The sequence below is a fragment of the Malaclemys terrapin genome, chromosome 4 (assembly GCF_027887155.1).
Source record: "Malaclemys terrapin pileata isolate rMalTer1 chromosome 4, rMalTer1.hap1, whole genome shotgun sequence".
NCBI lineage: Eukaryota > Metazoa > Chordata > Testudines > Emydidae > Malaclemys > Malaclemys terrapin.
In genome coordinates this window covers 59,501,899-59,524,977 of record NC_071508.1, presented here as the reverse complement: position 1 = coordinate 59,524,977, position 23,079 = coordinate 59,501,899, and the positions used below count along the sequence as shown (strand labels likewise).

At 43.1% G+C, this 23,079-nt stretch overlaps 1 protein-coding gene across 9 annotated transcripts in view; it reads left to right on the top strand.

Annotated features, from left to right (window-relative positions):
* PPFIBP2 (PPFIA binding protein 2) overlaps positions 1–23,079 on the top strand; it is a 189,600-nt gene that overhangs the window by 65,147 nt on the left and 101,374 nt on the right. For all 9 annotated transcript variants that reach the window (XM_054025787.1, XM_054025784.1, XM_054025792.1 and 6 more), the window contains one exon: positions 8,355–8,569. In XM_054025787.1, coding sequence (XP_053881762.1) covers positions 8,355–8,569 — 215 coding nt within the window. The remainder of the gene's footprint in view (positions 1–8,354; positions 8,570–23,079) is intronic.

Genomic DNA, 23,079 nt, shown 5'->3' with positions numbered 1-23,079 from the left:
CCAGCCCCACCCCAGAGTCTGCACTCCCAGTCAGAGCCCTCACACACCCCCACACCCAACCCCCCTGCCCTGAGCCCCCCTCCCGTACCCTGAACCCCTTATTTCTGGCCCTACCCCGGAACCTGCACCCCCAGCCCAGAGCCGACACACCAACCCCCTTGCCTCAGCCCGGAGCTCCCTCCCATACTCCGAACCCCTCAGCTCCAACCCCCAGGCCGGAGCCCCCTCTCACTCGTCGACCCTGCAGACATTGGTCCGAGACCCCTGGTATCTGACCCAGTGAGTCATTCATCAAGCTGGGACTAGAATCAGGGCCTCTGATGCCTGGTCCATGTATTATTACTTTATGGACAAGGATTTTCATAACACGGCAGTTAGTGCTGAGATCATTAGTCATTTTTCTCTGTACATTTCAAGTACTCATAATATCTTGCTAATGTGGCGTTAAGAGGGAAATGTTATGCTCACATAAATTGTGCAGTATGTGAAATACAGAAAGGAATTGATTCATTTAATAAACATGTAACTTGCCACATTTATCTTTTTAAAATCAGTTTCTCTTTTTGAGTCAACGGAGCACAAATAATTATCTAAATTCATTAATCACTTTGGGGTAACTTTAACTGTTGTAAACTGAGGGCCCAATTCTGATACCCTTATATTGACGAATGCCTTTCTCCACAAGTAGTTCCTTTTGAAATCAGTGGGACTCTTTGATTAGTTTATGAAGTAAGGTGCTGCTCATTGCAGATAAATTTACCAGCGCACTGTCCTTAAAAGTTCAGTTTTTGTTTTGTAATTTGTTTTGTAGTATTTTAAAAAAGCTCCCAGGAGCCAGCCTTACGCCACATTTCAGAAAAAAATTATTTCTTGCAGCTTATTGTATATCCCGGAATGATACAGGGATCTATTCGGAACTGTACTATTCCAGATACTGACACTATAGTAATAGTAGATCTGGCATAGTTAGTATTTGTGTAAGCGTGGGAATGGTCCTGCAATTGTGGGGAACTTTCCTGGCTTATACACTACCCTGAGGAAATGGGCTAGCTTCCACTTCCTTTACCCAGAGGCTTGCCTGACCTCGAGGGCTCCCCTTCCACTCTCCTGTGTGGCAGAGTCTTCGTAACCCCAGGATTCCTGCGGGGCTCGATCCCAAACCTTGTTGTGGTCACTTAGGGCAGGGGCTAGGGTGTTCCCACTCCAGGGTGCTCTCTCTGCACTGGATGCTTCCCTGACCCACTGATCATTACGTACAGTTCAAAGCAAATACAATTTATTAAACAGCAATCAATTTTTAAAAAGTAAAGAAAAAATGGCAAAGTTTAAAGGAAAACACACAGCCCCGCTCTGTGGTACAGGGACATTGCAACCAGCGTCTCTGGAATGTAAGGGAAGTTCAGTCTGTTCCTCACAAGTCCCAGACCACCTTCTCAGGCCCTGGCTGTGCTGCAGGGATGCTGCGGGTCGGACACTTGCTCTGGTGGTGGCCACACGCCCGCAGGCTTTAGGTGGCCGGACCCTTCTTCTCAGCATCGCCCCCACCCTGTCGGGGTTACGATCACCCTCCAAGTCTGGCCTACAAGGCATCTTAGCTGGGGACGCTTCCCTATGCTGGGCCCGCTGCCTAGGGTCCCCCTCGCTCACCACAGCTGCTCACTGCTAGCAGTCTATATAGCTAACTATGATTTTTTTTTTCTGCCAAAGCTCCAGCCCCAGCTCTAGCTCCACTCTGCCTCAGCCAGGGCCGCTGCTCCCAGCACTGACCTGCTGCTTTTCTGGCCCCTCTGGCTGGCACGGCTCTGCTCCCCCGCTCAGCTTGGCCCAATTCTGACCCAGGCAATTCCAGCTCACATAAATGACAGGACCCCCCCTGACCTCCTGACTCCCTGATTAGCCTGCCCGCCCTGTCAATCAGGCTGACCTGGAGCATTGGCCTCTCCCCATTGTTCCTGGGGACTGTCAGTCTTGGTGTGCTGATTTCCCATTGACCCTTCCCCTTTCTTTTGGTAATGGGAGCTAGCCAACCAAAGCACCCCCACTGAGTTTTAGTAAGGGGACAACAGTCGCCTTACATCTGCAAAAACTAAGAGCCATGTTTCAGCTAAGAAAATGTCTTACTTGTTGGTTGGAGAGTAATTGCAGAGACAGCAAGGTGTACAGCTGGGAATGTCTGCTATTTAAATGTCAGTAAAGGAAATGGTTGAGACCTACATGAGGAAGAGTCCACAGATCAGTACGAAATTAGAACATCAGCAGTTAAGTCTCTCTATTTTTACAAAACAATAAAGGCAAAGGTCTCAAAACCATGTTACAGTCAAAACGGGTTCTAAATCAAGAACCTTGGATGGTAAGTAAATGCCATTTAAATTCTACAACTATAACTCCAGATACTTCAAGCCTGCAAGTGTTAGATCATCAAAACATAACCATGCACTGCATGTCTAAATTAACACACAGTAAAACATATCACACCATTTTGTTCCTGTGGCTCTTGTAAGACTACAACATTTAAATTAAGTATATGTACCACTTATATACCATGTCTTTTATTATTTAAGGTATTCAGTAGAGATGGATTGAGCTGATTAGACAAATTTTCAGTTCATCTGAACCTATAGGGCTATATTAGGGTCCTGAGATGGGAAAATGTGAATACCTTAGCCTTGTGTACCTCCAAACTAGAAGGTGCCACCACTTGGTGGCATCCAGTACTGTGGCCAGAAATGACCTTTCTAGGAGTTGGCTCCTTGACAGAGAATTCTGATTGGCTCAACCAACATTTTTACAAGTTGCTTTTTGGAGGTAGTTCTTGCAGGAAGAATGTCGGAGCACTTACACCACTGTTAGAGTGACACAAAGCTGCCTACACGTGTTGAAGGATCTGGGTCACGAACTTCAAAACACTTGCTTCCCATAGGGATGTAAAAGGTTAAATGGATAACCGGTAAGCATTAGGCTTACCGTTAACCGACCTTAACCGTTAACCCTGGAGGCCCTGCGCCGGCCAGAGTGGTCCCACCCCTGGCCGGCCCTGCCCTGGTTGCGCTGGGCCAACCGGAGGGGCCACCGATGGCCCAACGGGACCTTGGCCGTGCTGAAACAGCCCCAGCACCGGTCGCACCATGCTGGCCAGATGGAGCAGCTCCGATCGCACTGCACCGGCTGGCTGGAGGGACCTCGGTTAACAGTTAACTGGCTAAACAATATAATTTTAATCGTTTAACTGGTTAATGTTTTAAACTGATATTTACATCTCTAGTTTCCCAGATTTCCCAGGAGCTATAGTATGCCATGTGAAGTTTCAAGGAGTTTGGTTTCTCTCTGTAGAGTACAGAAGTTGGGTGAGGGAGCTTCATATTCCACCTTCTAGAAACTAACTTCAAACTTAACTATGGAATGCCCAAGAAAACTAGAAGCCATATATAATTCCAGGCTCCCCATTGTGGAAGCTATATGTTTCAAAAGAAATAGAAGTGCAAAGAGCAGAAGATACAATAATGTAGGCAAAAAGAGGCATTAAAAACATTCTAGCTATTATCCCATAGGATGGAGAATCTGAAGCACAAAGGTCTTTTGTGGTTCGGAAGTCTGTTCATGTTAGTTATTCAGTTGTCAGTTAAGCTAGTAAATAGCTTTTGAAGACTGTGGATGATAAAACTTGTTAAAAACTGACGGAGTTTCTGTAAGTATGTCTGAATGCTGTTTTGTTCCATTATGAACAGAGGTAAGATTAGCAAAAAGAAAATCACACAAAAATGTAAGCAGCCTTGTGACTATTTGAGGCTAAATGCCTTCCCCCACAGACCAAAGAATGTATTATTTGTATACGTTCAGAGATTCAGCTTTTTTGATACAGCGTTCTTGTTCTCTACAGCCTACTTTCTGGGGCAGACAAGTTCATTTTGGATTTTGTGCTGAAAAGATATCTTCTCTGTCTTGCCCCCACCAAATTGTTTTTATCACAAATCTCATTGGGCTAGAAAACCTGCAGGACATGGTCTAGCAAAGGAAATCTGTCTGAGGCTCTCTTTACACAATTTCCCTAAGTTACTTGGGTGGGGAGAAGGGTGGTTTTTGCTTTCCTCTTCCTGATAAAATGGTCTGTGGTTCTGCCCCTAAACTCTCTGCTGGGATCAATGGTAATCCACCTGTAGTGCAGGCATTTCTTCACACTAGCTTTGAGGCCGCTGGCCTATCCCCCATTTCTCCCCTTGGGATTGTAAGTTTTTTGGTGGGTAGGGGATATCTCTCTCCCTCTATGTGCATGTACAGTGCTTAGCACAGTCAGACCCGAATCTTTGGCTTGGTGCCTGTAGGGCCTACAATAGTACAAAAGATAATAAAAGCTACCATTGGAATCCCTCTGAATGCAATACAACTTGAGGTAAAGGGATTGGGGCAAAGAGCAGGGCTAAACACAGGGTTCTCAAACTGGTGGCCCTTGCCTTCAATAGACTGCCCAATAGTCATGGATTTAGATGAATTTTCTGTCCTTTCCATGGGGAAGTGGACCCTGTCTTCCCAATAGAAGAATTGAAAGGAAACTGCAAGCCTGAACTCAATTTCCCAGCACCTCTGAGGGAATGTAGCAGTTATGTAGCTGCCTAGGATTATAACATTATAACCAATTGCTGCAGTTTGCCTTTAGTGTTTGAAGTCCCTGTGTAGCTGCAAACAAAATATTTTTCAAATCTTTGGAGCTACACAAAACACTATGTAGAATATGTACAAAGCTGACATTAGCATTTCTAGGCTTGTGAAACAATTTACCATGCCCTCCGCCACCCCAATTCCTGTCCACTATAATTTTATAGCTCCCTTTGGTAACTTATTTCACAAGGCTGCAAATGCATTGCTTTCCAAACTGTTTATGTATTTGCCCCAAAGCAACCTTTCCCTGGAATTAGCTGAATGGCTTCAAAGAACTTTGAACTGCAAATACGCTTTTATGTTCAGAGAATAGGAAACCTGTAACTGAAAATAATGTACAGTTGTCCCCACACTTTTGAATACGTTGTGCAGAAGCTTTGTAACCTCAGTCACCCACTATCTGGATATGCAGGCCAAAAAAGGAGTTGGTTAACCCTAAAAAGATTACTTGAATTGGTCCCAAAAACACTTTACAAAGAGCCACATGGAAAACATATTTGTATTACCTTAGTGCCCAGAGGGCCCAGCCAAGATCAGGAACCCATTGTGCTAGACAGTGTATAGACACATGGTATCAGAAGATTCATACCCCACAGAGCTTACAATCTAAATATGGACAAAAGGTGGGAGAAAGGAAATATTACTTCTCCCTTCTTTACAGATGGGAAACTGGGCCAGAGAGAGATTAAATGATTTGCCTAAGATCACACAGTGAGTGTGTGTGGCAGAGCTGGGAATTGAGCCCATTTTTCCTGAGTTCCAGATAGGTGCCTTTGCTTTAACCATCTTTCCCCTGTTGAGTTTTTAAACAAGAAGGGGATGGTAGGAAAACACGTGCAGTCTTTCTTTTGATCCTAGCATCTCATCAGGTTTCGGGCTGCAAGGCGATCCTCATTCTTGCATTCACATACCTGTCTGTTATCTGGTATTGTAACTCGCTTGTGCTCTTTGCAGTTTTAGTGTGGACATGGTTAAATTGAACATGTACAGTATTTAATTAAACTAGTTCCTGTGGGTTTTTAGTTCTGTTTTTTCAGTTTCTTTCTTCTATTCTCCTTTTCAGATAAACAATGCATGTTCTATTTAATACAAAGATATTTAGGAACTGAACAAGAGGAAGTAACTCAATGATCTGTTTGAGTCCTGCCAATGTTCAGCCAGCAAAATAGGAAGCTGTATGCATTAAAATGTTGAATGAGTGTCTACATTTCTACATCGCTTCTCTCCCTGGTGAACTGTGCCTTGGCATTGCCTCCAGGGGGATTTGTCTGCTCCCCTTACTCCCCCTTCAGTCAAAGAGCAAAAGGGCTGCAATGGCAACCCACAGCAAATTGGATTAAAAATAACAGCACAAAAGAGGAGAGTGTGTGCATGTGTTTGGAAAGGGGAGAGGAAGGATTATGTTCTCTCAATGATGCACTGAGATCTGTGTGTCTAGCTCCCATTCCAGAAAATGAAAGTTACCCATATAGGGTCTTGATCCTCCAGGGTGCTGAGCACTATGGCCCCAATCTAGCAAAGCACTTAAGCATGTGCTTAATTTTAAAAATGTGAGTAGTCCCATAGACTTAAAGGCCTGGTCCCCACTTAGTCCGGACTTCGGACTAAGGTACGCAAATTCAGCTACGTTAATAACGTAGCTGAATTCGAAGTACCTTAGTCCGAACTTACCGCGGTCCAGACGCGGCAGGAAGTCTCCCCCCGTCGACGCCGCGTACTCCTCTCGGCGAGCTGGAGTACCGGCGCCGACTGTGAGCACTTCCGGGATCGATTTATCGCGTCTTAACCAGACGCGATAAATCGATCCCAGAACATCGATGGCGTGCCGCCAGACCAGCCGGTAAGTGAAGACTAGGCCCAAGTCAATGGGGCTTTGTTGCATCGAAGCTAGAATGCAAGATCCAGCCTGATAGCCCCCTGGTGGTGAATGATGAATAGGCCCTGAGTCATTGATGAAGAAATTTGATTGCATTGAAGACACTTTATTTACCAAAAGAAAAGGCTTGGATTTATTTTTCTTACCAATCATACCTGAGCGCAGAGTATTCTGTATCCGTCTGTCCTGTTGTTCTCCAACCGCTTTTCTTTTTTCCTCCCCACATGGACCGCTATAACTTCAGACCGCTGGGTCCTCGATACTGTGGTGGAGGGTTATACCCTACAGTTTATTTCTACCCCATCCCCGTCCCTCTTCAGGGACCCTTCTCATAAGAGTCTCCTCTTTTTCACACAAGCCATAATTAAAAGGTGGAACTCATTGATGCAGGAAGTTGTTGAGGCCAAGAATTTAGCAAGATTCAGCAAGGGCTTGAACATTTATATCGATAATATCCAGAATTACAACAAAATATTAACAAAAATGTTTTTGAAGAAAGAAAAAAACTTTGATTGTGGGTTTATGCCAGTCTCTTAACTGTTAGGGGTTAAGAGAAGGTTTCATGAGGAACAAATTATCTCACATATGGCTCACCACAGAGTTTCTTTCAGTTTCTTCTATAGTATGCATGCTGGATACTGGACTAGATGGAACAAGATCCAGTATGGCAATTCCTATGTTCTAATTGGAGTTTAACACTTATAAACACAAGTTTTTCCCCACCCTGTGTTGGCCCTTATTTGCTGCCCCTTTTGTTTCTGACCCTCCCTTCCCACTTTGTTGAGTGTGGGGGGGGAGAGAAGGGGAAGAGCTTAAACTACTGATGACTATCTTCTGTGCTATCAAGTGTTTTACTAAGCCAAGGATGCTATCCAGTTTTCCTGTGTAAGGAAAACAAACTCCTCCATGTTCAAGCCACAATCCAAATTTCTGAGGCTTGCATTTAGTTGGCACTCTTTCAAACCAATCAATGCATGATTACCATATGAAGCTGAATGAGCTAAATTTACATCATGTCATGGGGAAATGTCTCCTAACCCCACCTTGTTGTTGTTTTTTTTTTTTTTAAGTAATAGGAAAGCATTACATCAGCAATAGGTTCTTTCCAGTTCCAATTTCCTGTCCATCTTTTGGTAATTTTAATCAATACCAAGCTGATACTTTGGAACTAAAAATTTTATCTAAGGACTAACTTCTGCCCTCTGCTAAGACTTTAGTGGAGTTGCATATGTGCTGTGCCTTTTTCTCTCTCAGTATGGCTGGATTCTGTTTTAAGAGGGTGAGAAGGGATTTGCTAGCAGTCTATATAGCTAACTATGATTTTTTTTTTCTGCCAAAGCTTAGTTTTTCTGTCATGATTGTAATGAAACCTGTTCTCACCTGGATTTCTTACTAAAATACAACAAAAGTCCTTTTTGTAATACAGGAGAAATGGGGCTAGTGTGGGGTCTTTCAACTACATTGTGACATCTAATGGTTGGTAAGGATAATTGCAGGTGGTTTGGTTTGTGTTTATGGGGCTTTAGCAAATCTATCCTGGACCCAGTATCCTTTTTTTAAAATGTAGTGATTTAAAATGTACACCTCTGCCTCATTCTGAAAGGGGACATTTATTTATCTGTTTAAATAATAACTAACTCAAAAATGTGTAAGTGCTATCAGAAAGATGTCATATTTACCTTTTCATTAATTGTTAATAATGCCCACAGAGTAGCATCTGGAGTGTAGTTATTGTGGTATCATCGAATTATATCCATATATTTATTGGAGACCTTTAACATTTTTATAAAAATCTCTTTTCTCCCTCTCTTTACTACTTTTTTAGGTACTAAGGCAGCCACAGAGTATGCAAATGGTATATATGACATTGTGTCACCTGCTCCATCAGTATATTTGGGCACATTCCAAATTTTGCATCTGCTAGAAGACCTGAAGATGGCACTAGAAATGCTAGAGGATCCTCAAGAGAGAGAAGCATTACGGAATCAGATCCCCGGGGATACAGCAAGATGTATACGGGAGTGGCTGGAGGAAAACCTGGTGAGTCGTCACGGACAACTTTTCCATCTGGTTGGGGAATAATGTTGACTGCCGTATCTCATGGTTCAATTCTTTTAGTAATGGAATTCAAGCTGCAGCAATCTACTCAAGTTTTAGCCCTTAAAACGCGTAGTGTACTTCAGCTGTCTGTACTAGGCTAGCATAGCTGGGGGTTGAAGGTCTAGGAAGAGCTCTCATTCTATGGTGGGGGGAGGGGGAGGATGGAGAGAAGGAGGTGGAAAGGAAAGTTTAAAAGTGCTGCCCCTCCTTCCGTGCCCTTTCTGTTGCCCTCACCTGGAGAAAAACAATTGAATCAGGGGATTTGTAACTGGATACAGAACCTTTCACCTCTAGTCCCTGGTTCAGAATGTGACTGTGTGGAGTGGCATGTGCTTCTGAGGCAGCTAAGATGGAAAGAGATAAAAGGGATCTCGTATGCTCCTAGCCTTCTACATTGTGGTGTCCTCTCTCAGGGGTATCCTGACTCTCCAAAGTACCTCTTGGGTTTATTAAGAGAGGAGAGCAGTGAGCATAGCAGAGAGAGTCACTGTTTGCTCCTGTTGCACCAGAGAGTGCAAGGCTGGGTTAGGAGGCAGGTAGGGAAATGAGCCACCTGGTCATCTAGTTAAGGAGACTGAGGCTCACTGGAGTGGTGAGCAGGCCATCAGGCAACCTCTTGAAGAAGAGACTCAGTATAAGTGTGGGAGGAGAAATGGGTGTAGACTGCCAAAATGCACCTCCCCAAGAAGACCTGCTTCTGCAGATATGTGGTGATTAGGTGAGGGGGATGAGAGTTAACCAAGTGTTTTCAGAGCTTCCAAAAGGTAGGTTTGTATGGGTGGGTGGTGGCAGTTTTGGTTGGCTCCACCAAACCATTTTGCTCTTTCCTAATTGTGACTCTAGCTTCCGATCCAATGTGCATCACCTACCATAGCTGTCCTGCTCTTAATATGTGCTAAGGCTTCTGGAATACTTTCTGCCTTTTGTTTGTCTTTGTTAGCCTAGCCTGTCTTTGAACTGCATACTCTAGAGGTGCAATGCTGTGGTTGGAAAATCTTCATCTGGAACCTTATGAAAGGAAGGAATGGGAAGTTGGTGCAGATTTAGTGGTTTTTAAAAATGTTAAATTTAATTTCTCAGTATTGGAATCTGTCGGCCAAATCCTGAGATCAGTTCTTGTTCAGTCCTCCCTCAGGCATACTCCTGCTGAGTTTCCTGGGTAAGAACTCAGGCAGGCTCTCAGGTCCTGGCCTGATGGTAGGTAAAGGAAAGTATTAATTAAAATATAAATATTTAGTACTCCATATACTGGTTTTACATTTTCATAACACCATCTAAATGCATTGGCCTTGAACCACAGAGCTCAGGGAAGTTTAGATCTGGGATTTTGCTTTTGGTTCCTCTCTTGTGCAAATATGAATTAAGCTTCACATCTCTGTGAGGCAGGTAATACTTTGAGTATTATCCCCTTTGAATTTAGACTCCTCTGTTTTATACTAATCTTGTAAAAAATGCACGTTTTCTCATATAGTACTTTCCTCCATATGGGAAATTATCCAAAACAGAAACCACAGTTCCCTTCCCAAAACATCATTATTTGTAGTTGCAAATCTCACAGCCCTGTCTAGTACGTCATGAACTGTGTTGATTTGGGTGAAGTTTCTGGGCTATATATGCTCAAAAACAACAAATTAGTGGTGACTTGTACTATCTATCTTTGGGTCTCTTGTGGAACAATATTTCTGCTTTTTTAATGTTTTTCACTTCATTATATTCTGTTTTGTTTTTACTTACTTCTAAGAATATACCTAACCCTGTGTCTAGGGGCATATACTTGACTCACGGCAGCCTATTCAAAATGACAAATTGCAAAAGTAATTTCCAAAACATTCTCTTGCTCAGTGGTGGCAGCTCTGGTGAGGCATTAAGAAAAAGCCTGAACAAATAAATGTGTACATCATCCATTGAAAGTCATCAAACTCATGGTCTGCTCAGTGAACTTGGATGTGAATTCCAGAGTTAAGAGTCATACTCTGAGAACACTTCACTTTCAGTCCTGAGCACTGAAATCAAAAGATTGGTAGTAAAAAGGACCCAAGTGAACTTTCCATCTCCCATGATATGTGAGGAAGGGTAGTCTCCCAAGATTGCCAGGCACCAGAGTATTATGGGCTGGATTTGAATACCAAAGCAAAGCAATACCCAGTACAGTCTAAGAAGCACAGGTACAGTATGCTTCATGTAGCAAACGCTACCCAAGAGAGTGTCTGCCATTCTCCACTAAGGCTATGTCTGCACTACAGCTTATGTCTGTATAAAAAAAATTAATGGAGATATCCTATCTCCTAGAACTGGAAGGGACCTTGAAAGGTCATCGAGTCCAGCCCCCTGCCTTCACTAGCAAGACCAAGTACTGATTTTGCCCCAGATCTCTAAGTGGCCCCCTCAAGGATTGAACTCACAACCCTGGGTTTAACAGGCTAATGCTCAAACCACTGAGCTATCCCTCCCCCCTAAATTATGTTGCTCAAGAGGGGTGAATAAAGCACAAGTTACACTGCCAATAGCGCCGGTGTGGACAGCGCTATGTTGGTGGGAGAGTGTCTCCCACTGACATAGCTACTGCCGCTCACAAGGGCAGGAGTAGTGAAGCCGATGAGAGGGCTCGCGAGTGTATCATCATATAAAACTAAAGCAACAAACCTCACAATTGGCATTTTTGTTCAGCAAAGGTCAGCAACTGAATAGGAACAGAGACTCAACTGTTTTCTCATTGGCAAAATTCATAACCAGAATTCCCCCTAGATGCTGTGGATGTTCTCACTTCTGGGTCGCCTAACCCTACTGTGACTGTTTCAGATCTTCCGGAGTAATGTAGAGTAGGGATGGACAATGGAAAGTGACCAGAAAAGTCCTCTCTACAGCATCGTTATTCAAACATGTAACAAAACAAAAATCCCTGCCCGGAAGAGCTTGCAACTTCTGGAACAATACCAATTCTGTCATGGATACTCCCAGTGATGAATTACAACTACCAAGTTTGCTAAAGTAGACAAGGCTATGCAATTTGGTCCCTCCAGGCCAGGATTGAAGCACATTGGCAAGGTGATGAGGGAGAAGCTTTATGACTGTTGCCCATGCTATTTCAGCTCTATCAATAAATAGAGACTACCTGTCACAAAGTACTAAATCCACTCATTTATTTTTAAATGTAAACCGATTATAGCTGTAGCCTTTTCGGGAGTATCTGCTATAGATGTAAGTATGTAGGGTGCCATGGAATTTAGTTATGTTCACAGAGTGTAAATCCAAAATAATAACATAACCAGAAAGTTTTATGCCCATCATTGCTCACCTGCATTTTTGTAAGTGTCTATTTTAATCCTTTACTATGGAAAGGATTGGTTGTGATTCCATGATTCCTGTAGAGATGAAGTTTGTACTTATGAAAATAAGGGCCTGACCCAGAACCCATCAGAATGAATGGAAAGGCTCTAAAAACAGACCATTTGCAGTAGTAAAGTTAGTGAGGCCACAAGCTCATACCATAAGGCTTCTATTCTCTCTCAACCTGTGATCAGGGAACCCCAAGGTTCCTGAGACTAAAGGAGGACTGTGTGGAGTGATGCTTCTGAAGCTGCTGATGTTTCTGTAACTTAGGGTTACCATATTTTGTGCCTCCAAAAGGAGGACACTCCACGGGGCCCTGGCCCCGCCCCCAGCCCCGCCCACGCCCCAACTCCGCCCCTTCCCCAAAGTCTCCGCCCCCTCCCCTGCTTCCCGCAAACATTTGATTCCCGGGAGGCCTGAAGCAGGTAAGGGGGCTGTGGGGGGAGGAGGCGCGGCCCAGTCTGGCCCCCCCCGGCATCTCCAGCCTGGGTCGGCTCGGGCCCTGGGGTGCCGGCCCCGGGCCCGGCCGAGCACCCCCGGCCCGCCCAGCACTGCCGGTCCCCGCCCCCCCCCCCGGGTCCCCAGCCGAGCACCCCAAGGCCCCCGGCCCGCCCAGCACCGCCGGTCCCCGGCACCGCACCACCAGCCCGTCCCCCGAACCCCCAATCCGGCACCGCACCGCCGGCCCGGCCCCTGAGCCCCCGGCACCGCACCGCCGGCCCGTCCTCCGAGCGCCCAGCCCCCGAGCCCCCGGCCCGGCCCTGGAGCGCCCGGCCTGGCACCGCACCGCCGGCCTGGCCCGGCCCCCGAGCGCCCAGCTCCCGAGCCCCCGGCCTGGCACCGCTCCGCCGGCCCAGCCCCCGAGCACCCGCACCGCCGGCCCCACATGTCCCGATTTTCCCGGACATGTCCGGCTTTTTGGGATTTCCCCCCGGATGGGGATTTGGAGCCCAAAAAGCCGGACACATCCGGGAAAATCCGGACATATGGTAACCTTATGTAACTTTAAAACATATCCCAAACGGTCTGACATAAGTGGATGTGGTGTAACTAGTTGTGGTTCCTTAGAATGAACTAGCTGAATGCATAACAGACAGAAATGCTACTGAGAACCCAGGTGCACAAAAAGTTCTTGAAGTAACAGCCTCAAAAGCTGTGTCAGTGCAATTTTCAAATCTAGAGGAAGAGAGGTGTAGCTATTCCTGCATGGCTTTTTTTATTAGACTTCAAATTCTAGACTTGCTAGGACCCTGATTCCAAACACTGCGGGACAAATCTACCCTTCTCTGACATGAGGGTAAGTCAGAACTGAGTTTCACAGGAAATATATTGGGTGTATTAGATGTAGGTAGCTCATTAAGTAGGGCTTAACATTCTCTGTAACTTAGAACAGGACTATTGTTTTGACAAGGTTAAGACGGAATAAAGCTGTGTTAATTGGGTGCATCTGAAGAAGTGAGGTTTTTTACCCACGAAAGCTTATGCCCAAATAAATCTGTTAGTCTTTAAGGTGCCACCGGACTCCTTGTTGTTTTTGTAATTACTTACTCATACAGTAAGAACTGCATTGAGATTCTGTGCCTGTGGGTGAACAGGTCTGTGTCATTTAGAAATGCTTTGTATTTGTATCTGACACACTGCAAAATGAAATCTAAGATTATTATGGGTGAATGGATGTAAAATGACTTTGGATATAGTGCCACAGTTATTGCTAAATATTTCAGTAGTGTAAGGACCAAATGACGTATCACAAAGCGGATAGTAATTTCAACATTAAAAATTAACCGCTGACTGTGCTTGACTTGGTCAACTAAATGATACATATTTAGTTACCATTTCATTTTGCTAACTCCAAATGAAATTCTGCACTGCTAATGCTTTTTTGTGTGTTAGGCTCTGCAAAGATGCATTTCTCCCCTAAGAATGTTTGGATCCACTTGACCTGAGAATAATTCTAACATGATTTTTAACATGAGTGACAATCTAGTTTCATAGATTGTAAAATGTCTGTAGTTAGTTTAAACCACTTCACCATGGAGCATTGTACATCGGCCATTAGAAAGCTGCTGACTCTTGAAAACGTGGAAATATTTTCCTGACCCTATTCACTTTGAGAAATGCAACTCTGGCAAACTTGATAACTCTATTTGCCAGATGGTAAGGGAAAAAAAAGAGTAGAAAAATCTGAAATACTATATATATTTTTTAAATTATTTGATTTATTTTATTTCATCTACTCTTGATTTGTAACAAGTGCCTATTTATTACTCTGGGTGCTTCCACACTAATTAAAAACATCCCATTCAACAGATTAGATAGAATAGCCTGCCCATAAATTCTTAGCTAGTACTTATCTACCAATAAGAGCTCTTTAATGAGGGTCCATTCATGCCTATTAAAGTCAAAGGGAGTCTTTCCATTGACTAAGTTGGGTTTTGCATCAAACCACTAGGCCCCAGTACAGCAAAAGAAAAAAAACAAGCTTAAGTTTACAAATGTGTTTATGACCCATTGACTTCAAAATTTAAAATTTGCATGTGCTTAACTTTGATGAATTGGTGCCAATTTTTGGTTTTTGTTTTTTGGTGCCAAATTCCTCTGCTCCCCACTTCTCTAAATGCAACTGAGATGAACTTTTCAGAATTCTCAGCCCATAACATGGGGATATTACTGCTTTGCAAAGCACCTGGAGATTGTGATGGGTTCCCCCTGGGTTGCCACCTGGAACTGGGGTACCACTGACCCCTCTGACCCACCAGCCTGGGCTCCCTCTCACACTGTACTGCTGTGACAAGCTGCAAAGCCCTCCAGCCTGCACTTTCACCAGCATTCATACAGGTAGGGACACACCCAGCTGCAGTTACATGCAGGCTCTCTAACCACCAGCTTCCTAGCCTGGGACCCCAGAGCAATATGGTTCTGCCCTGGTCAAATCTTGCCAATATATGAGTTTAATACCCGGTCCGCCTCTCCCTCAATGTGAAGAAAATAAGGTACACTTGTGGTAACTAAGCAGAGATTTCCCCCCAAGCACTCCAGTCAAAGCTCACTGGTTTAGATTAAAACAAAAACAAGTTTATTAACTAGAAAAGGTAAATTTTAAACTATTATAAGGGGTAGCAAACAGATCAAAGCAGATTACCTAGTAAATAAACAAAAAATGCAAACTAAGCTTAATACACTAGACTGGGTATGAATTAGCAGATTCTCATTCTAAGAGATGATACAAGCAAGCTGCAGATTCTTAAGGGGCAAGCTGCACTTACTTTACAGCTTGGAACCCCCAGGCATTTCATACATAGGTTAGAAATCCCTTTAGCCTGGGTCCAGCACTTCCCCCAGTTCAGTCTTTGTTCCTCAGGTGTTTTGAGGAATCTTCTTGTGTGGGGAGTGAAGAACCCCAGATGATGTCACTCCCTGCCTTATATAGCTTTTGCATATGGCGGGAACCCTTTGTTCCAAAGCTTGATTCCCAGACCAGTCTGTGGAAAAATACTGACATCCCAAGATGGAGTCCAGCATAATGTGGCTTGGACACATGTCCTTGCAGAGTCATAGCAGCCATCACTCACAAGCTTTCTGTAGCATTCTCAGGAAAGCTCAGCAAATGGGAGATAAGCTTCTCTCCTAAGGCCTATTGTTCTCCCTAATGGCTCATTGCCCTGAATAGGCCCTTCCCAGCCAGCTAGCTAGACTGAAAGCATCTTGTCTAGTGGGCATTACCCAGGTGTAATTACATTTGAAATACAGATACATAGTCAATATTCATTACTTCAGGTACAAAAATGATACATGCATACAAATAGGACAGTCATATTCAGCAAATCATAACTTTTCCAATGAGACCTCACATGACTTATCTTGTACAAAATGCATCATAATGATGCCATAATCCTATCATGATAGTATCACTGTGAAGAATATGGGGCGCAATGTCACAGAGATATTTGGGTAAGTGTCATTGTATAGGTGGAAAGGATTTATATAATTATAATATTGGCCACTGGTAATAGCTCATTCTTATTTGTACAGAAATGTAAGGGACACGGTGTGGTCAATCTGGCCCAAAATATGGATTTTGTAAAACAGCTTTTACCAAACTTGATGCCAATAATGTTTTCCTCAAACTTATTTATAAAATTTTTACAGAAATATTTTTTATCAAGTAAACACTACCCTGTTCACAACTCAGACACTGAGTTGTATTAGTGCATGAGGATCTGAAAGTGAAATTAACTGTTTTTCTGAAAGATATGCTTTTGTTCAAACAGGAATTAATGCAGGAAAGTTCTAAAGCCTGTGTTATACAGGAGGCCAGACTAGATGATCACAGTGGTCTCTTTTGGCCTAATAATCTGTAAACTATAAACTAAAGTTATAAAATGACCAGTCAGTTTTCATTGGTCAAGCTGAGAGAAATGCAAATAAGTGAAGTGCATAAATAGTGTAAAGTAAATTAAAGGTTCAAAATTCTTGTTTTATTTTAGTGATCTAAGGTGTTAGCAGTAACATAGGTAAAGGAATTCTATTTTTGCAAAAATAATTTATTTTAGCTTAATCAGTGCCCTTTTAAGTGAGTTGCATACAATATCTATACTTGGTTTGAAGAATTTGGCTGATTTAAGGAAAAAAACAAACTTCTATACATTTCTATAAATTTTCATCTGCAGCTGACTCTCCCACATTGGGATGAGGATAGACACTCTTCTGTGTAGTGCCAATTGAGACTGATACGTTTATCCGGAAACAACTTGACTGTAGAACTTAACTGTTGAGAGTCATCATGGATCTAAATATAGTTTGATCTCCCTAGCACCAAGTGGAATTAGCACACATAACATTGAAAACTGACCTGCAGAGAGACTTTGGAGAGTAAAAGAAACCCTTTGTTTTGCATTCATTTTCATTCATCTATTTTGACTTAAAACACAATGCTGGAATACCTTTTCTGAATAGCACTTTTGTACTTAGAAACATAGGACCCAGTTCTGAGATGCACTATGACTCCTTTTCATTGATCTCCGAGCACAAAGTGGCTCAAAAGCCGGCAGATTTGTCCAGCTGGGAATTCCCCCTGTGTAGGTATAGAGCTGCTATATCAACTCTTCTAACAGCCCTTAAGAAGTGTGGTCAGGGGAGAGGAGTGGTAGGAGTATCTTTACATTTCAGCTATTGCTGAATGTCAGACAGCATTGGCTCCCCCATATAAATAGCCAGGGCTTGATGTGGATACTCTAGTACCCAATACAGATATGATTTATTCTAGGTTTGTCCTGCATGGAAATGATAAATCTTCAGAAACTAACATTACAATTATTTACTGTACTAGCTATTCAGCAAAGATAGGGAAAAATTAACACAGTGCAAACAAAAGCCACAAGTTAGAAGTAATCTTACAATCAATGGGGCCAAACTGGCTCTCTTCAGATGTTTGCCCAAAAAGGAAACATTGATTCTGCTTTTCCACAGTTATTTGCACCCATGTTCTAGTCAGCAGTGCTGTCCCACAGTCTCAACATGACCACCTCTCAGAATTCCTGCCAGGAATTGGGCAGGGGGATTCACAGTGGTCAGAGCTAGGATTGGGGTGTCTATAATAAAAATACAGAGTTCTCCCCCTCCCCATTTGGAATACCTCCTCTTCATTAGTTCATAGGACTTGTAGCGGGGACTGTTCTGTGTGTTTTCAAGAACCCATTGGGGAATAGCAATTGCACATTTGCCTTTAGAAGGATTTTGAATAATGGAACAGGACAAATCCTATGTATCAAAGCCTCAGCTGTCGTCTAGTGTCTTTTCCCCTTGCAATAAGCAGCTGACAAATGTGTAAAAGTTCTTTTCCCCTTGTGCCTAAAGCTCCGCTTGCTGACAATTCTTCATTTTATATATCATCTGATTTTGCCACTGCAATTTCCAGCTCTTCCTATTGATATAGTATGATGCACTGCTCTAATTTTACAGATATTGAGGTTTAAAAGTAATTTGCTGTGTGTGAGAGGAGGCTTTTGTTGAAGGAATTGTTATCTATCAAGGGCTGAATAAGGAGGGATTTATTTTATTAGATCATGAAAACTAGATAAAAACTAGTGGTGCCACAAGTGTGAGATAGAGATAGCCATGATAAAAATCTCTGTTTCTGGATATCCAATACTGGATTTGGAGATCTTACTGGAATTGTATAGAAACAGTATAGACCTAAAGTATTCTTGCTTACAGCTGTCGTTCAGATATTCAATCTGTACAAAATGTATTTGGTTAATCTGGCCTGTCATATCTGTAAGACAACACAATATCTCCCCCAATAAAGATAACAGTATCTTATAATTGAGGTCAAAAGCATAACATTGCCTATGGAGGTGCACTTCGACTTTGGTTCCAGCTAAATATATTTTCAGATTTTATCATCTTTCTAGTACTGAATAGCTTAAAAAACCTAAATATTGTAGCTCATATACACATAAATAAAACAGGATACATATGCTGATAGGTTTTGTTTACAATCTGAGTAAATGCTGAAGTTGTTTTATTTCCTATTCAACACTGGAGTGAATGTTTTAAGAGGAAAATAACCCAGCCTGCACTCTCTCACTTAGGCTAGGTCTACACTACGGGGGAGGGGGGCAGGGGGTCGATCTAAGATACGCAACTTCTGCTAAGTGAATAGCGTAGCTGAAGTTGCGTATTTTAGGTTGACTTACCTGGCTGTGAAGACGGCGGCGAGTCGAGCGCTGCCGCGCCGCCGTCAACTCCGCTTCCACCTCTTGCCGCGGTGGATTTCCAGAGTCAACGGCAGAGCCATCAGGGATCAATTTTATCGCATCTTCACTAGACGCGGTAAGTCGATCCCCAACAGATCGATTGCTACCCGCCGATCCAGCGGGTAGTGAAGATGTGCCCTTAGTTGGAGGAAGGGTCACACTGCTGCCTGATATACTATAATAATGATACAGTATAATTAATAATCATGGCACTAGGTACAGGATTTATATAAATGTTATTGTATTAAGTGTTTCTAATTCCAAAAGACTGACTTCTTATTTCTCAGTTAGCGCATAGTGAATCTAGAATCAAAACAGATCTAGAAACAAGGTGTCATTCCCTGCCAGGTTATAATAAAATACTGTAGGTAAGCCTTTGCCCAGTTTTTTAAAATAAAAAAATAAACTGTAAAACACTAGAGTGTGTGAAGCCAGTCCATTTTATCATGTCACTTATTATATATTTCATAATTTCAGTAGTACATGGAAACCTGTCAGGCGAAATACTGCAAGCCTGAGCTGGTAAGTCAGAGTACTAGCAGAAATTTTTGCATTAGTCTCATCAAACATTTTCCAAGTTCACATTTTCCATATTGACATACCTTTCCCTAGCTGGAGCAGACCTGCTGGTTTTGGATGTCCATAACAGGAGTTTTGCTTTAGTTAATTTTACACCAAGGCTAAGTATTTAAATTTCCTATATTCTGCATTTTTATTTTAAGTAAATTTAATGAAACCTCAAATGTAAATTGTAGCTCCTTTGTGACTGTGTCTGAAAGTGTATTTCAGTATGTGTCAAAGAATGTTTGAAATTGCCAAGGATGTGCAAATGTCTATGAATGAACAAGTAAATAGTAACTTCTGTCCAAGCACTGGTGATACTTTCTTTATGTAAACTAAGAGAAGAGAGCCAGTTATTGCTTGAACGGTATACCAGGAAGGCCGAATGTGCTATAGAGCTATGGTATAGTATGACCTGCAATTGGGAAAGGCTCCAAAGTCTCCTGCACCTGCTCAAGGAGTTATGTTTTCATCCAGCATATGTAATAGGAGCCTGGCTTAATCATGCTGGCTTAGAAAAGAGGAAAGGATTAAAAAAACTGTTTGATGTCCTTTGCAAGTTAAAAGTCTTGTGTCCTGGCTACGCACTGATGCTTCCACATGGAGAATTCCAAATAAGCACTTAAGAGTTTTAGTTCCAAAATCAAAATTGTTTCTCCTTCTGCCAAAGAGACAAGCTGCTTGTTTCTATTGCTGCTTGGTCCAAATATGCTATAATGTACATCATTTGTGTTGGGCTTGTCATCCAGGGAGTGTCACTTGGTCTTGACCAAATGGCTGAGAACCAACGGTTGGAGATGCCTGTTCATGTTTCTACAGTCATTTCCCACCACATGTAAAAGGGCTGCTGCCTTTTGCTCAAATGGGCCGATTTTCCTTTTCAGCACATTCCCACTCTACTGATGAGACGCACCACACCCTAGGGTGACCAGATGTCCTGATTTTATAGGGACAGTTCCAATTTTGGGGGCTCTTTCTTATATAGGCACCTATTATCCCCCCATCCCCGTCCCGATTTTTCATACTTGCTATCTAGTCACCCTATCACACCCCCTTATCACTCCCTATCTGCAGACATGGGGTTTTGGATGCCTAGGGCATTTTCACGTTCAAAACCTGCCAGTATCTTGGTCCTGGCCCGCTTCCCCCCAGTCTCCAAGGATATATGTAACTTCTAAGGCCTGCCCAACCCAAGCAGTAGGAGGGTTAAGCATTGGAAGTAGGGGGTGGAGGACAGGCTAATTGTAATGCGTGAGGTGGTGAAGAGAGAGAGTTTACATGGGCTCCCTGACCCACAACTCCCATCCATGGAGCTGGCCTGTTTGGCTAATTTTCTTTGAATAGACTGGGCAAATGTCTAGCGGAGCCCAGCATCTGAATTCTTGAGATGTCTGAAAGGCTGAGTGTCTGTGCTGAATAGGCCTGTTTTAATAATATCTTCAGAGGCTGTTGGGTTTGGGTTGATTTTCATCTTAAGGGCTAAATTGCCTTTGTTTTATAAAGTGCATTATAAACAGGCACTATCAAAACCAGATCAGTGAGTGCTGTCTTTAACTAATGTTAAAAACTGATCAGGGAAAGGGTCAGTTACTGGACAGTATGCCCCTTTCTTTTCTTCCATACCTGCAGAAGCCACTAGAGTTTAAGACCAGGAGAGACCTTGAGAATATCTAGTCTGACCCCCTTTATATCACAGGTCTTTAATTTTCACCAAGATACCCCTCTATTAAGATAAAAGACTTCAGTTAGCTCAAAAACTAAAAGGTGTGCCATAGGGAGAGACCAAGGTGGCACCAATCTCCGGGCCCCTGTAATGGCAGGAAATTGGTGATCTCAGCAGGCAAACTGTGCTACAGAAAGGAAGGTGAAGAAACCTTGTCAGGGCTCGTGGTAGGTGGCCTATGGCAGAGAGTGAGCTGCTCAGTATCAGGGCTGAAGGTCAAAGACCAATCTAGGGCCTGGCCAGTTCAAAACCGCAGGTCCAAGTCTGTTTCAGGTTGAAAGCATTAGGTGAAAAGTGGGGTTGGGCTGGGTCAGGGTATTTCACCAGGGCCGCCAATGGTTGTAAGCCAAAGATAGCAAACCAGAGATCGGAGTCTGGAGCCAAGCCTAGGTTGAGAGCTGGGAAGCAAGTCGCAGCAAGGAGTGATGAGGCGGGGTCTAAGGCAGAAGCACACCAGAGGCTGCATTGCTCAGACAATGCCCAGAAATGGCTTCCTGGTTTATATGGGGAGTGCCAGCCAATCAGGGAATCACAGATCACTGTTGCTCAGGCCCCTCAGAATGGGACATGCTGCAGGGTTTAGCTTCTCAGTACCTCTCGGGGGTAATTTAGCCTAGGCCCTGGTGGCAATGAGAAAGCAGCATCTGCCTGCAGACCCCAGTTCTAGGTCCATGGGTTCTTACAGCCCCAAGGTCCAGCCACTTTGAGGGGGAACTTCCTTCCCAAACCCAAATCTGGTAGTCAATCTGACCTGAGAATGTAAGCAAGACCCACTAGCTAGGCATCTATATAGAGGCCTCAGAGCACTGGTCCAGTTGTGGGAACAAAATATCCAGCATTCACCTACCAAGTGTGGATTGGGGGCAGAATTCCTTCCAGACTCCTGTAGGCAACTGACTGGAGCCCTGAAGCATGAGATCTGATTATAACCATTATCTTAATGCAGAGCTTCATGTGTTATGAGCATCTTAAGGGACTATACAGGCAATCCCATTCTACCCATAGCCCATGAAGGAAAGGAATGAATATGGGGACTCATAGATTTGCAGAGTCAAAGGCCATAAGAGACCATCATGATCATCTAGTTTGATCTCCTGCACACACAGGTTGTAGAATTTCTCTCAGAAACTTGGTTAAAGCAAATCCTTTAGAAAGATATTTAATCTGCTCCTAAAGCCTCCAAGCAATGGTGAGTCCACCATCTCCCCTGGTAAGCTGTTCCAATGTTCATTGGTAGGAAATGTCTTATTTCAAGGTTGAATTTGTTTAACTTCAACTTCCAGCCATTGGATCTTGTTATGCCTTTATCAGCAAGGTTGAAATACCTCCTCTTACAGGGATCTATTGGATACACAGTAATCAAGTCACCTCTCAACCTCTTTTTTGATAAACTGAATAAACTGAGCTCATTAAACCTCACATAATCTGTACTCTTAGTTTCTGAATGTATTATCTTTTGCCTCTGGCTGTATTTAAAATGCATTTTGCTGGATTATGATAATTTAACCAGGTGATTCAGATCGCTATGTAACAGTAGCCTGTCCTTGCTATTTATTATCCCACCGTTTTTTTATCTTCTGCAAACTTCACCAGCAAAGATTTTACATCATTGTCTAGAGTGCAGATGAAAATATTAAATAGTGTTGGACCAAGAACTGATCCCTTGGGGACTCTGTTAGAAACAGTCCTACTCATTGATATCTCCCCATTAACAACTACATTTTGAGATCTGTTTGGTAGAGCAAGTTTTTAATCCCTTTAATGTGTGCACTGTTAACTCCATATAATGTAAGTTTTTAAATCAAAATGCCATGTGGTATTAAGTCAAATGCATTGGAAGAATCCAGCTATACTGCATTAACACAGTTGCCTTTATCAACCAGATCTGTAAGCCTGTCCAAAAAAAAAAAAAAAAAAAGTTTGTTCAACAAGACCTTCCTTCCATGAAACGAAGCTGACTGGCATTTGTTATTTTTTTTAGCCTCTAATTCTTTGCTGATAGAATCACAAATTAACCATTCCATTATTTTACCTGGGATTAATATCATGCTAACTGGTCTTTAGTCCCCTGGGTCATC